Source organism: Cygnus atratus, chromosome 2 (genome assembly GCF_013377495.2).
Source record: "Cygnus atratus isolate AKBS03 ecotype Queensland, Australia chromosome 2, CAtr_DNAZoo_HiC_assembly, whole genome shotgun sequence".
Classification (NCBI taxonomy): Eukaryota; Metazoa; Chordata; class Aves; order Anseriformes; family Anatidae; genus Cygnus; species Cygnus atratus.
Window position 1 is genome coordinate 159666221 of NC_066363.1, and position 14459 is coordinate 159680679.

General features: G+C 53.6%; 2 protein-coding genes and 1 pseudogene across 2 annotated transcripts; all 3 read right to left on the reverse strand.

Annotated features, from left to right (window-relative positions):
* Positions 1-2901: 2901 nt before the first annotated feature.
* LOC118257949 (feather beta keratin-like) lies at positions 2902-3915 on the reverse strand (annotated as a pseudogene).
* A 3969-nt stretch (positions 3916-7884) lies between these two features.
* Positions 7885-9282, reverse strand: LOC118257950 (feather beta keratin-like). The gene is made up of 3 exons (XM_050708790.1): positions 9236-9282; positions 8463-8579; positions 7885-8230 (listed from the first exon to the last, which is right to left on the reverse strand). Exons 1-3 carry the CDS (start codon positions 9280-9282, stop codon positions 7885-7887), a joined length of 510 nt encoding a protein of 169 aa, XP_050564747.1.
* A 1352-nt stretch (positions 9283-10634) lies between these two features.
* LOC126913181 (uncharacterized) lies at positions 10635-14149 on the reverse strand. Its single transcript, XM_050708791.1, has 3 exons — positions 13770-14149; positions 11191-11262; positions 10635-10980 (listed from the first exon to the last, which is right to left on the reverse strand). The coding sequence occupies exons 1-3, from the start codon at positions 14147-14149 to the stop codon at positions 10635-10637; spliced, it is 798 nt and encodes a 265-aa protein (XP_050564748.1).
* Between the last annotated feature and the right edge of the window lie 310 nt (positions 14150-14459).

The window sequence follows — 14459 nt, forward strand, 5'->3', positions numbered from 1 at the left end:
TCAGTAAAGCCTTTAGTAAGGGCTTTCTTTGACGCTTGCTCCCATGACACGCTCATAGAGAAGCGGACAAAGTATGGGATAGATAAAGGGACAGTGAGGTGGGCTGAAAAGTGGCCGATTGCTTGGGTGCAGAGGCTATTGCTGAGTGGCACAGAGCGGTGTTGCAGGCAAGGCCCTAGCGGTGTAGGCCAGGGCTCGGCAGTGAGGCCAGCACTGTTCAATATCACAGAATCACAGAATTGACGGGGTTGGAAGGGACCTCGAAAGATCATCGGGTCCAACCCCCCCCTGCCAAAGCAGGTTCCTTAGAGCAGGCTGCCCAGGTAGGCATCCAGACGGGCCTTGAATATCTCCAGAGAAGGAGACTCCACAACCTCCCTGGGCAGCCTGTTCCAGTGTTCTGTCACCCTCACTGTGAAGAAGTTCTTTCTCATGTTGGTGCGGAACTTCCTGTGCTCTATCTTGTGGCCATAATATCCTCATTAGTGAGGTGGGTGATGGGACGGAGTGACCCCGCAGGAATTCTGCAGATGACCCGAGACGGGGAGGAGCGTCTGATGCTCGTGATGAACGTGGCACCATTCAGAATGATGTGCAGAGGCTGGAGAACTGGGCAGAGAGGAACATCATGACATTGCAGAAGGGGCAAAGCAAATTCCTGCCTCTGGGGAGGACTAACACCGGGCAGCAGGACATGGTGTTGTCCGACAGAGTGGCAGGCAGCTTTGCCGAACAGGACCTTGTGTTGCTGTTGGAGAGCAAGCTGACAATGAGTCGGCAATGCAGCCTTGCAGCAAAAGAGGCCACCAGGCTCCAGGAGGGCATGGGGAAGAGCGTTGCCAGCACGATGAGAAAGGTGCTCCGTCATCTCTCTTCAGGACTGGTGAGGCCCCTTGTGGAGTCCTTTGTCCAGTTTGAGGCGCCCCAGTGGAACATGGAAGCGGACATGCTGGAGCAATTCCAGTGCAGGGCTACCAAGATGCTGAAGGGCCTGGAGCCTCTTCAATATGAGGAGAAGGTGAGAGAGCTGGGTGTTTTCAACCCTCAGAGAAGGCTGCTCAGGCTGAATCTCCTCCTTGTTCTAAATCCCAGATGGGCAGGAATGAAGACAAGGGAACCAGACTATTTTCAGTTACTGCCTGCTGCCAGGACAGAGGTGAGTGGACGCCACAGAGGAGAGATGCAATTGCCTTGGAAGAGAAGGAAAGCCTTTTCCCCTGTGAGGGTGGTCAAGCAGTGGACCTCAAGCAGAGGTTTTGGATTTCCATCCTTGGAGATATGAGAAACCCAACTGCACATGGTCCTGGACAGCCTGCTGTAGCTGACTCTGCTTGAGCAGGGTGCTTGCAGTACATGGTCTCCAGAGGTTACTTCCAAACTGAAGGGATTCTGTGACTGCATCTGTTGTCAATGCGGGAGAATGCCGCTGGGTGAGAAAGCAGTCGAGTGTGTGCTGACACGGAGAGATTGTTTCAGAGGGCATGTGCAGAAGAGCCTTAGCGTGCCCAAGCCTTTGTTTGGTCAAGTGCAGGTCTTGTGTGACGTGCTGGAAGGTGTGGTGGCCCTTTTCGACGTGCCCCGATGACCCGTTGAGCTTTGCCTTTTTACTGAGAGACGTGGGAAGGGCACTGGGAGAAGAAGGGAAGAGGAGGAGCATCAGGCTGGCATGCTTGAGAACTTTATTGAGGAAAGCGCATGGAAAGGAAGGAGCAGCAAGTGGAACATCCCCGGGGGGTCTTGGATGCATGTAGGGTGACCAACAACGTCATCATTGTGCGCGGAAGATTTTCTCGGAGCACGGAAATCTTCCAGCCCTGTGATGGGAGCAGCAGAGAGGTAGTCGATCCCTGGTGGCGTTTGGCTGGTGAGCACGTCATAGCAGCAGAGAGAACCAGACATACGAGACAGCGCAAGTCAAGGAAAGAAGTGGGAGAATGGTAGAATGTAAGTCGGCCATGTTTCCAAACATCACGGAATAGCCCACTTCCTTGCTTCTCTGGTTCATGCCTTGAGAGAAATAGCCGTGGTTGTGGAGCTGAAGACCCGGTGGGTCAGCGACGGCACAAAGGTGCATCCTCAATCCACGAGGAGTCTCGCACCATATGTGTGGTGTCCGTGTGACGGACAACTCTGTTAAATCATACTGGCCTCACTAGAGACACCAGAGGGACACCACTCCTCCCTGGTCTCCACCTGAGCACCGAGCTGTTGACCGCAACTCTTGGTATGTGACCATGCGGGCAATTCATTGTCTGCTGAGTGGCCCATCATGTCTTTCCATTTTAGTGACAAGGAGCTATGTAAGAGCGTTGTCCAAATGCTTCTTGAACACCACCAGGCTTGGGCCCTAATGGCCACTTGAGCGCTGCTTTTTCTTCTTTTTGTCGGGTGAAGTTGGAAGAGCGTTGGGAGAAGAAAGGAAGAGGAGGCATCTGAGGATATGGGATGCAGGCGGATTTTATTGAGGAAAACATGAAAAAGAGGGAGCGTCAAGTGGAAGGTGCACATTCTGAGGTGCCTGGAGGGCGACCACCAGCCTATGTCCCTTGCATAGAGCAGATTTTCCCAGAGCCCCAAGGTCTCCCTACCCTGTGGTGGGAGCAGCCCCAGAAGGTCTCCCGAGGGATTGTGCTAGTGAGCAAGGCATTGCAGCAGAGAGTAGCGGCCGTAGAAGGTGGTGCTATGGAAAGGAGAAAGAGGAAGAAAGAAGGAGGTATGTTGGCCATGTGTCCTGACAGCATGGGCTGGCCCCTTCCTTGCTTGCTTGCTTTGTTGTGCTGTGGAAAGTGGAGTCGCGGCTGGTGAGCCCGCGTGCCATGAACAGCGCAGAGGTGCGTCCTCAGTCTGAGAGCTGTCTTGCACGGTGTTGGAAGCTTCTGTCAGGGGTGTTGGCGTGGGTCCTTAGCAGGGGTAGCAGGCTCTTCCGCCGTTGATGCAGCCAAGACCTCCGAAGCCAAAGCCTCCAAGGCCAAAGCCTCCGAATCCCCCGGAGGAGATGGGCACTCCCTGGGCGCTAAGGTTGCTGCCCACGGCAGCTGATGCGGAGGATCCAACGGCGGTGTTCTGGGGGAAGGAGCTGAGGATGGGTCCTGGCAGGGTGACCAGCACGGCAGGAGGCTGGATGACAACGCGGGAGTCCTCGCACTGCCTGACACAGGGCTCATTGCAGCTGTTAGCCAGCGGGGTGGGTCCGCAGGGGCGGCAGATGTCGTAGCAGGACATGTCTGTGGTGTGGAGGGTCCCTGGAAGAGAGGGTGTTGGGAAGGTGGAGGGTGTTGGGAAGGCGGAGGGTGTTGGGAAGGCGGAGGGTGTTGGGGGCTTGAGCAGTAGTGCTGGGGGAGGCCAAGAGAGTGGGGAGGCCTGGGGTTGTGGGGAGCATGGCGGTGGGGAGGAAGAAGGGCTGCTGAGGCTAAGGGGGAAAGGGCGTGTGGAGAGAGAGGCCTGGTGGGGTGGGCGAAGGAGGGGAGCGGGGTTCAGGCTCACCTTGTTGGGCACAGGGGAGAAGGCGTCGGGAGGATTGTGTGAGGGTGCGAGTCGCAGGGCCGGCTTTTATGCTGGTCCGTGAGTGCCCGCGGGGCGAGAGAGCCTTTGCGCATGACAGCATTTGGCGTGAGCTGCTCTTACATGCTAAAGCCTGGCAAGTAATGAGGTGGGGCATGTTGTCATTTCCACAACGCTCTCGTGTTCTTTTCTCCTGTTGAGGATGTGTCTCTGTGGCCTTGGCGGCAGCTTTTAAGTGAGGGTGGCTCTTTGGATGGATTTGCATGGCGAGTGCGTTTGCGGGCAGTCGGCAGACGCGGCCAAAGCATGAGAGAGGTGGGTTGTTATGAAGTGAGGTCATGGCGTGTCACTCGTGCGGTGCAGCTTGCGGCTGCATTGTTGTGAGGAGGGGGCCCTATTTGCTGGCTTCGCCATAATGCAGGCTGGTCTGGGCTTCCCAGATGTGCTGGGCGTGAGGCGCTGGCACTGGCATCGCACTCTTTCCCTCCCTGCCTTAATGCCCACTCCCTACGCCTGTGTTTATTCCTCATCTTTCCCATTGGGTGTGCTGCATCGGTCGGTGGCTTGGTGGCCTTTGTGCTTGGAAGGTCCTGGGTGGGAGAAGGGAGTCTGCGTGTTTTCTTCTTGCGGCAGCTTGGCCGGTGGTAGTTTGATCAGGCAGAGGAGAGCTGTTTGCAACAGCAGGACGTTGTCCTCCCAGGCCTCGTTGAAAGCTTGCAAGCCCTGAGCTGAAGGGGAGTGGTTTGGCAGGGAGACTGAGGCAGAGCTTTTGGGGTCTTATTCAGCACTGAGCGCCCAAGGGTGAGGCCCTTTCCCTGCCTAGGCTTTGATGGTCAGACGCAGGGTTTGGTCCCTGCAGCAGGGAGTTGGAGGCATGCATGGTGCGCGGGGCTGCAGCCGTGAGCCCCTCCTGGCTGGGTGGTCCCGGGCATGGCTGACGAGTGGCAAGGCCTGTTCCCGTTCGGCTGAGGTGGTTTTGGCTTGCTGCTGAGGTGAGTAGCGCTTGTTGCTGAGGAAGATGAAGCAAGGTAGGAAGGGGGGCTGTGCAACTGGGTGCGCCTTGTTCCGTGAGGCCTGCTGGGTTGCAGCCACGAATGCTGAGGGAGCTGTGTGGTGTCCTTGCGAGGCCACTACTAATTATCTTTGAAAGGTCATGGTGAGTGGGAGAGGCTCCGGAAGACTGGAAGAGACTCGCCGCGCTCCTGTGTTCAAGGAGGTGAAGAAGGAAGGTGTGGGAAACCAGAGGCTGGTTGGCCTGACATCAGTCGCTGGGAAGGTTCTAAGGGAAATCCTCCCGGAAAGCACTGTCGAGCAGACGAAGAACCGGAATGTGATGGGGAGTAGTCAGCACGGATTTAGAGAGGGAAAGTCACGCGTGAGCCTCCTCAGCGTCTTCTAAATTGAGGTGACCAGCTTAGTGGAGGAGGGGAGAGCAGTGGCTGCTGCTCAACTTCAGTAAAGCCTTTAGTAAGGGCTTTCTTTGACGCTTGCTCCCATGACACGCTCATAGAGAAGCGGACAAAGTATGGGATAGATAAAGGGACAGTGAGGTGGTCTGAAAAGTGGCCGATTGCTTGGGTGCAGAGGCTATTGCTGAGTGGCACAGAGCGGTGTTGCAGGCAAGGCCCTAGCGGTGTAGGCCAGGGCTCGGCAGTGAGGCCAGCACTGTTCAATATCACAGAATCACAGAATCACAGAATCACAGAATCACAGAATCACAGAATTGACGGGGTTGGAAGGGACCTCGAAAGATCATCGGGTCCAACCCCCCTGCCAAAGCAGGTTCCTTAGAGCAGGCTGCCCAGGTAGGCATCCAGACGAGCCTTGAATATCTCCAGAGAAGGAGACTCCACAACCTCCCTGGGCAGCCTGTTCCAGTGCTCCGTCACCCTCACTGTGAAGAAGCTCTTTCTCACGTTGGTGCGGAACTTCCTGTGCTCTATCTTGTGGCCATAATATCCTCATTAGTGAGGTGGGTGATGGGACGGAGTGACCCCGCAGGAATTCTGCAGATGACCCGAGACGGGGAGGAGCGTCTGATGCTCGTGATGAACGTGGCACCATTCAGAATGATGTGCAGAGGCTGGAGAACTGGGCAGAGAGGAACATCATGAAGTTGCAGAAGGGGCAAAGCAAATTCCTGCCTCTGGGGAGGACTAACACCGGGCAGCAGAACATGGTGTTGTCCGACAGAGTGGCAGGCAGCTTTGCCGAACAGGACCTTGTGTTGCTGTTGGAGAGCAAGCTGACGATGAGTCGGCAATGCAGCCTTGCGGCAAAAGAGGCCACCAGGCTCCAGGAGGGCATGGGGAAGAGCATTGCCAGCACGATGAGAAAGGTGCTCCGTCATCTCTCTTCAGGACTGGTGAGGCCCCTTGTGGAGTCCTTTGTCCAGTTTGAGGCGCCCCAGTGGAACATGGAAGCGGACATGCTGGAGCAATTCCAGTGCAGGGCTACCAAGATGCTGAAGGGCCTGGAGCCTCTTCAATATGAGGAGAAGGTGAGAGAGCTGGGTGTTTTCAACCCTCAGAGAAGGCTGCTCAGGCTGAATCTCCTCCTTGTTCTAAATCCCAGATGGGCAGGAATGAAGACAAGGGAACCAGACTATTTTCAGTTACTGCCTGCTGCCAGGACAGAGGTGAGTGGACGCCACAGAGAAGAGATGCAATTGCCTTGGAAGAGAAGGAAAGCCTTTTCCCCTGTGAGGGTGGTCAAGCAGTGGACCTCAAGCAGAGGTTTTGGATTTCCATCCTTGGAGATATGAAAAACCCAACTGCACATGGTCCTGGACAGCCTGCTGTAGCTGACTCTGCTTGAGCAGGGTGCTTGCAGTACATGGTCTCCAGAGGTTACTTCCAAACTGAAGGGATTCTGTGACTGCATCTGTTGTCAATGCGGGAGAATGCCGCTGGGTGAGAAAGCAGTCGAGTGTGTGCTGACACGGAGAGATTGTTTCAGAGGGCATGTGCAGAAGAGCCTTAGCATGCCCAAGCCTTTGTTTGGTCAAGTGCAGGTCTTGTGCGACGTGCTGGAAGGTGTGGTGGCCCTTTTCGACATGCCCCTATGACTTCTTGAGCTTTGCCTTTTTACTGAGAGACGTGGGAAGGGCACTGGGAGAAGAAGGGAAGAGGAGGAGCGTCAGGCTGGCATGCTTGAGAACTTTATTGAGGAAAGCGCATGGAAAGGAAGGAGCAGCAAGTGGAACATCCCTGGGGGGTCTTGGATGCACGTAGGGTGACCAACAACGTCATCATTGTGCGCGGAAGATTTTCTCAGAGCACGGAAATCTTCCAGCCCTGTGATGGGAGCAGCAGAGAGGTAGTCGATTCCTGGTGGCGTTTGGCTGGTGAGCACGTCATAGCAGCAGAGAGAACCAGACATACGAGACAGCGCAAGTCAAGGAAAGAAGTGGGAGAATGGTAGAATGTAAGTCGGCCATGTTTCCAAACATCACGGAATAGCCCACTTCCTTGCTTCTCTGGTTCATGCCTTGAGAGAAATAGCCGTGGTTGTGGAGCTGAAGACCCGGTGGGTCAGCGACGGCACAAAGGTGCATCCTCAATCCACGAGGAGTCTCGCACCATATGTGTGGTGTCCGTGTGACGGACAACTCTGTTAAATCATACTGGCCTCACTAGAGACGCCAGAGGGACACCACTCCTCCCTGGTCTCCACCTGAGCACCGAGCTGTTGACCGCAACTCTTGGTATGTGACCATGCGGGCAATTCATTGTCTGCTGAGTGGCCCATCATGTCTTTCCATTTTAGTGACAAGGAGCTATGTAAGAGCGTTGTCCAAATGCTTCTTGAACACCACCAGGCTTGGGCCCTAATGGCCACTTGAGCGCTGCTTTTTCTTCTTTTTGTCGGGTGAAGCTGGAAGAGCGTTGGGAGAAGAAAGGAAGAGGAGGCATCTGAGGATATGGGATGTAGGCGGATTTTATTGAGGAAAACATGAAAAAGAGGGAGCGTCAAGTGGAAGGTGCACATTCTGAGGTGCCTGGAGGGCGACCACCAGCCTATGTCCCTTGCATAGAGCAGATTTTCCCAGAGCCCCAAGGTCTCCCTACCCTGTGGTGGGAGCAGCCCCAGAAGGTCTCCCGAGGGATTGTGCTAGTGAGCAAGGCATTGCAGCAGAGAGTAGCGGCCGTAGAAGGTGGTGCTATGGAAAGGAGAAAGAGGAAGAAAGAAGGAGGTATGTTGGCCATGTGTCCTGACAGCATGGGCTGGCCCCTTCCTTGCTTGCTTGCTTTGTTGTGCTGTGGAAAGTGGAGTCGCGGCTGGTGAGCCCGCGTGCCATGAACAGCGCAGAGGTGCGTCCTCAGTCTGAGAGCTGTCTTGCACGGTGTTGGAGGCTTCTGTCAGGGGTGTTGGCGTGGGTCCTTAGCAGGGGTAGCAGGCTCTTCCGCCGTTGATGCAGCCAAGACCTCCGAAGCCAAAGCCTCCAAGGCCAAAGCCTCCGAATCCCCCGGAGGAGATGGGCACTCCCTGGGCGCTGAGGTTGCTGCCCACGGCAGCTGATGCGGAGGATCCAACGGCGGTGTTCTGGGGGAAGGAGCTGAGGATGGGTCCTGGCAGGGTGACCAGCACGGCAGGAGGCTGGATGACGACGCGGGAGTCCTCGCACTGCCTGACACAGGGCTCGTTGCAGCTGTTAGCCAGCGGGGTGGGTCCGCAGGGGTGGCAGATGTCGTAGCAGGACATGTCTGTGGTGTGGAGGGTCCCTGGAAGAGAGGGTGTTGGGAAGGCGGAGGGTGTTGGGAAGGCGGAGGGTGTTGGGGGCTTGAGCAGTAGTGCTGGGGGAGGCCAAGAGAGTGGGGAGGCCTGGGGTTGTGGGGAGCGTGGCGGTGGGCAGGAAGAAGGGCTGCTGAGGCTAAGGGGGAAAGGGCGTGTGGAGAGAGAGGCCTGGTGGGGTGGGCGAAGGAGGGGAGCGGGGTTCAGGCTCACCTTGTTGGGTACAGGGGAGAAGGCGTCGGGAAGATTGTGTGAGGGTGCGAGTCGCAGGGCCGGCTTTTATGCTGGTTCGTGAGTGCCCGCGGGGCGAGCTCTTCAGGACTGGTGAGGCCCCTTGTGGAGTCCTTTGTCCAGTTTGAGGCGCCCCAGTGGAACATGGAAGCGGACATGCTGGAGCAATTCCAGTGCAGGGCTACCAAGATGCTGAAGGGCCTGGAGCCTCTTCAATATGAGGAGAAGGTGAGAGAGCTGGGTGTTTTCAACCCTCAGAGAAGGCTGCTCAGGCTGAATCTCCTCCTTGTTCTAAATCCCAGATGGGCAGGAATGAAGACAAGGGAACCAGACTATTTTCAGTTACTGCCTGCTGCCAGGACAAAGGTGGGTGGACGCCACAGAGAAGAGATGAAATTGCTTTGGAAAAGAAGGAAAGCCTTTTCCCATGTGACAGCAGTCGAGCAGAGGAAGAGGTTACCCAGAAGATTAATTTTGGTTCCCCATCCTTCGAGATACTGAGAACACAACTGTACATTTTCAGAACAGTCTTTGTGTGCTGTCTGAGTCCACTCTATTCCTCTACTTGATAGAAGTCCGGCTGAGGCTTAGGAGCCACAACAGGCCTTTATATGACCCTTCCTTCACTGTCAAATCCACAACTACAAGGATAGGTTGTTACCTCCTTAAAGCAGGTGCCCGCTGAAATCACTGAGAAGAAGATGATGGATTACATTAAATTCGAAGATCAGTGTGGTAAGGAGTCTGTGTTTGACTATGCGTCACTCACTCTATCTTATAAATGTAGCAGCCAGAGAAAAATGTGGTGGAGTACATTTTTTCCCCAGCTCAGCTATGGTTTGGGAGTAACTTCAGTCCTCCATTGTCAGTGGGCAACAGGTATAAAGGGTGAATACAGTCAGGCACTCTCTGATCTTCTCTCAGACCCTGCAGCCTGGGCTCTGGAGAGTACCAGCACTGTACATTCTAGAATACCAAACTTGCCTTATCTGAACCGTAGCCAGGATGGAAAATTACCATCAATCATCTTGTGGTCCTATAAATAGTAGTCCTAAGCAAAGAACCCCATGAGCTCTCCAGGGGTTGCAAACTCAATCTCTCCCTGAGCTGGGATGCCTCACAGCATACCCCTGAGGGAAAGTGCATCTCAGGGCTGACTCCTTGAGGAACAACCTCAGATGCAGACAAACACCAACAAGGAATTAGGGTGAGTAATTCACTCTTGGGGGGTATTTTGGAAGCGCATGACTGAATTTAAACACCCCCAAGAACCCTGCAGTGAGTCTCAGCTGAACCTTGCCATTCTTGAGCCTTTAAGTCACTGTTTCTATTGTAGCAAATCCCATTAAAATAATTCTGTTAAATTCTCTGGTGATCAAAGGTTGATTAAGAGCTGTTAAAAATCATACCATCTGTACCTCAAAAGTATAAAATAAATCCTAAATTGCTGCTATATTAAAGCAGTGTAAAATCTAATTCCACAACATGTGCCCAAGCCTTAGTTTGGTCATCTGTATGTATTGGATGACGGGCTGGAAAACCAGCTGGTGCCCACCGGTGTTGTTGGTGATGACATCCTTGAGAGGGGAGGTTCAGTGGCCCTTTACAACCCCACCTGATGGCCTCTTGAGCAAAGCTTTAGTAGCAGGTGAAGTGGAAAGAGCGTTGGGTTGAAAAAAGGAAGATGACGAATGTCAGGATGGGATGCAGGTAGATTTTATTGAGGGGGAAAAAAATAAAAGGAAGGAGCACCAATAAAAACGCCAGGGTCTGAGGTGCTATTAGAGTGACCACCAGCTGCTGTCCCTTGTCTACAGCACATTTCTCCAGGGCACTGACAACTTCCTGTGCTTTTGAGAAGAGTAGCAGAGATGGGGTCAATCCATGGTGGCATTTGGCTTATGAACCAGTCATAGCAGTAGAGAGTAGCGGCTGTAGAAGGTGGTGCTATGGAAAGGAGAAAGAGGAAGAAAGAAGGAGGTATGTTGGCCATGTGTCCTGACAGCATGGGCTGGCCCCTTCCTTGCTTGCTTGCTTTGTTGTGCTGTGGAAAGTGGAGTCGCGGCTGGTGAGCCCGCGTGCCATGAACAGCGCAGAGGTGCGTCCTCAGTCTGAGAGCTGTCTTTCATGGTGTTGGAGGCTTCTGTCAGGGGTGTTGGCGTGGGTCCTTAGCAGGGGTAGCAGGCTCTTCCGCCGTTGATGCAGCCAAGACCTCCGAAGCCAAAGCCTCCAAGGCCAAAGCCTCCGAATCCCCCGGAGGAGATGGGCACTCCCTGGGCGCTGAGGTTGCTGCCCACGGCAGCTGATGCGGAGGATCCAACGGCGGTGTTCTGGGGGAAGGAGCTGAGGATGGGTCCTGGCAGGGTGACCAGCACGGCAGGAGGCTGGATGACAACGCGGGAGTCCTCGCACTGCCTGACACAGGGCTCGTTGCAGCTGTTAGCCAGCGGGGTGGGTCCGCAGGGGCGGCAGATGTCGTAGCAGGACATGTCTGTGGTGTGGAGGGTCCCTGGAAGAGAGGGTGTTGGGAATGTGGAGGGTGTTGGGGGCGTGAGGAGCGGTGCTGGGGGAGGCCAAGGGAGTGGGGAGGCCTAGGTTGGGGCTGTGGGGTGCACGGGAGTGGGGACGAGGAATGGCTGCTGAGGCTGGGGGCAGAAGGCGTGTGGAGTTTTATCCCGATGGGGTGGAAGGGGGTGGGGTTCAGGCTCACCTTGTTGGGTACAGGGGAGAAGGTGTCGGGAGGAGTTTTTGAGGGTGCGAGGTGCAGGGCTGGCTTTTATGCTGGTCCATGAGTGCCTGCGGGGCAAGAGGGACTTTGCACGTGACAGCATTTGGCGTGAGTTGCTCTTACATGCCAAAGCCTGGCAAGTAATGAGGTAGGGCATGTTTTTGATCCTGCAACACTCAATTTTCACGTCCTTCTCTTGAGGACACGTCCGTTTGGCAATAGTGGCACCTTTTATGCCAAAGTAATTATTAGAGGCCAAAGGATTGCTCTTGAAGGTGCATGTCAAAGCAGGCAGAAGATGTGACCCAAGCATAGGCGAGGAGCGGTGTTTTCAGTGAGGTCATGGTGCTGCTCTCATGTGGTGTGATTGCGGCTGTGTTGTGAGGAGGGGCTTCCTGGATGTGCTGGGCATGAGGTGCAGTCACTTCCTTTTATGACAAGGTTACCCATCTAATTGACCAAAGGAAGGCAGTACATGCAATTTCTTTGGATTTCAGCAAACCTTTTTGATACTGTTTCTCACAACATCCTCCTGGACAAAATGTCCGGCACGCAGGTAGATAAATATATAACATAGTTGGTGGACTGTTGGCTGACTGGTCAAGTTCAAAGGGTTGTAGTAAAGGGGGGGTTCATCACGCTTGCTGCAGTCACTAGTGGGGTTTCCCAGGACTCCATTTTGGACCCAGTTCTCTTTGATGTTTTTGCAGATGATCTGGATACAGGACTCAAATGCATATTAAGTAAGTTTACAGATGATAGGAAATAAGGAGTTGCTGTTGTCTCCCTCAAGGGTGGAGAGGCTGTGCAGAGAGATCTTGACAGACCACAGGGCTGTGCAATCACTAGTCATATGAAGTTTAAGAAGAGTAAGTACCAGATTCTGCACCTGGGGCACGGTAACCTGTCCCAGTATATGTACAGACTGGGGGATGAGGTACTGGGGAGCTGCCTCAAAGAAAGGGATCTGTGGCTTCTAGTTGACAGTAAGTTGAGTAATGAAGTGGGGTGTGTTTTCCTACCCCAAATGTTCCCTTTTTGGGTCCTTCTGCTGAGGACATGGCCAATGATCATGGCAGCGCATTTTAAGTGTCAGTATTAAAGACCAAAATATAGTTCTTGAAAGTGCGTGTAAGGCTGGATAGAAGATGCATCCAAAGAAAGGGAGAGGTGTGGTGTCATCAGTGAGGTCAAAGGGAAACCTGCTTTTGATTTTTAGAAAGATGATTTGGACATTTCAGACAGGAATGGGAGGCATGCGGTCTGCAACTCAAAAGGGTGGGTGATATCAAAGCCTTCCACTGTTTAGCCAAGGTGACTGGTTTGCAGGCTGATAGGTGAGTAGTGCATGTTGCTGAGGAAGATGGAGAAGCTGTGCGACTGGATGTACTGAAGTGCACAGGACCTGTCAAGTTGCACCTACAAATGCTGAGAGTCCTGGTTGATATCTTCACAAGGCTACTTTCAGCTTTCTTTGAAAGTTGATGGCGACTGTGTTCCTGAAGATAGGAAGAGACTCATCCCACTCCTATGTTCAACAAGATCCAGAAGGAAGGTCTGGGGAACTGCAGGAAGGTTGGCCTGCCATCAGTCTCTGGGAAGGTGCGGAAGGAAATCCTCTTGGGAAGCATTGCCAAGCACACAGAGGATAAGAATGCGATGGGGAGTAGTCAGCATGGATTTAGAGAACTGAAGTCAGGCTTGAGCCTCCTCAGTGTCTTCTGCGTTGAAATAACTCTCCTGGTAGATGAGGGAAGAGCCGTGTCTGTTGCTTATCCTTGCCTTTAGTAAAGGCTTTGATGCTCCCTCCAATGACATGGCCATTCAGAAGCTGAGAAAGTACGGGTTTCTTTGAGAAAGAGCCGTGGTTGACGATTTGGTGAGCCCAAGATCCAGCCTCATCCTAGAGGTGCAACCCTCATTCCATGTCATTGCTTGCAGCGTCTTGATGGTATCTGTCAGGGGTGGTGGCCATAAAATCCTGATGGGAAAGAGAGTTGTTCAGTGCGTGCTGACGTCTGACGCATGCAGAAGTCCCTTAGTGTGCCCAGGCCCCTGGTTGTGCAAGTGAAGGGCTTGTGTCACATGCCCGAAGAACAGCAGCAGCCCATTGGTGCTGTTGTCAGTGACATACTTGCTAGGAGAGGTCTTGTGTCCCTTTTCATAGACTCTTAGAATTGTAGACTATCTTGACTGTGAGATACGGTAGAGTATCCAGATCCCTGAGGCTCTGAGAGTCCAGCTCCAGACAACATACACAGCAACCTGAGTGCTAAACCAGATAGAATCATTGAATGATTGAATGTTTTCAGTTGGAAGGAATGCTAATTCTATGATTCCTGTAGGCCTGTTTTAATTACTGGAGGGTCTCTATAATGCCTGCCTGGAGCCTTCTCTTCTCCAGGCTGAACAAGCCCGGCTCTCTCAGCCTGTCTTTGTAGGAGAGGTGCACCAGCTGTCTGACCATCTTTGTGTCCCTCCTCGCAACCTGCTCTTACAGTTCCAGATCTGTCTTATGCTGGGGCCCAAGCACTCAACACAGTCCTGCAGGTGGGGTCTGACAAGAGCAGAGTACAGGGGGAGAATAGCCTCCCTCCATTTGCTAGGTGCAATTCTTATGATGCAGCCCAGGAGACGGCTGGCTTTCTGGGCCGCGAGTGTACATCGCTGGCTCACATTGAGATGTTTCTCCACCAATACCCCCAAGTCATTCTCTGCGGGGCTGCTCTCAATCCACTTGTTCCTCAGGCTGTATTCATGTTGGGGATTGTCTCGACCCAAATGCAGGACTTTGCATTCGGCCTTGTTGAACTCCTTGAGGTTTGCTTGGGCCCACCTGTCAAGCCTGTCAAGGTCCTTCCAGATGGCATCCCTTTCCCCTAAGGTGCTGGCCACCCCACAGAGCTTGGTGACATTCACAAACCTGCTGACTGCCTGCTCAATACCACTGTGCATGTCAGCAACAAAGAGGTATAATAATGCTGGTCCCAGGACAGACCCCTGAGAGAAAGCTTCCCCTCTGGTCTCTACCTGGGAATCGAGCAGACTCCTTGAATGTGTTCATCTAGAAAATTTGTTGTCTGCAAAGTGGTCCGTCAAACCTCTGACTCTTCATTTTAAAAACAAGGATATATGTAAGAGTGCTGTCCAGATGCTTCTTGAACAGCAACAGGCTTGGGCCCTGCCGGCCTGCTGAGCCCTGCTTAATGTTGAGTGAAGTTGAAGGAGTGTTGGGAGCAGAAAGGAAGAGGAGACATCACAGGCT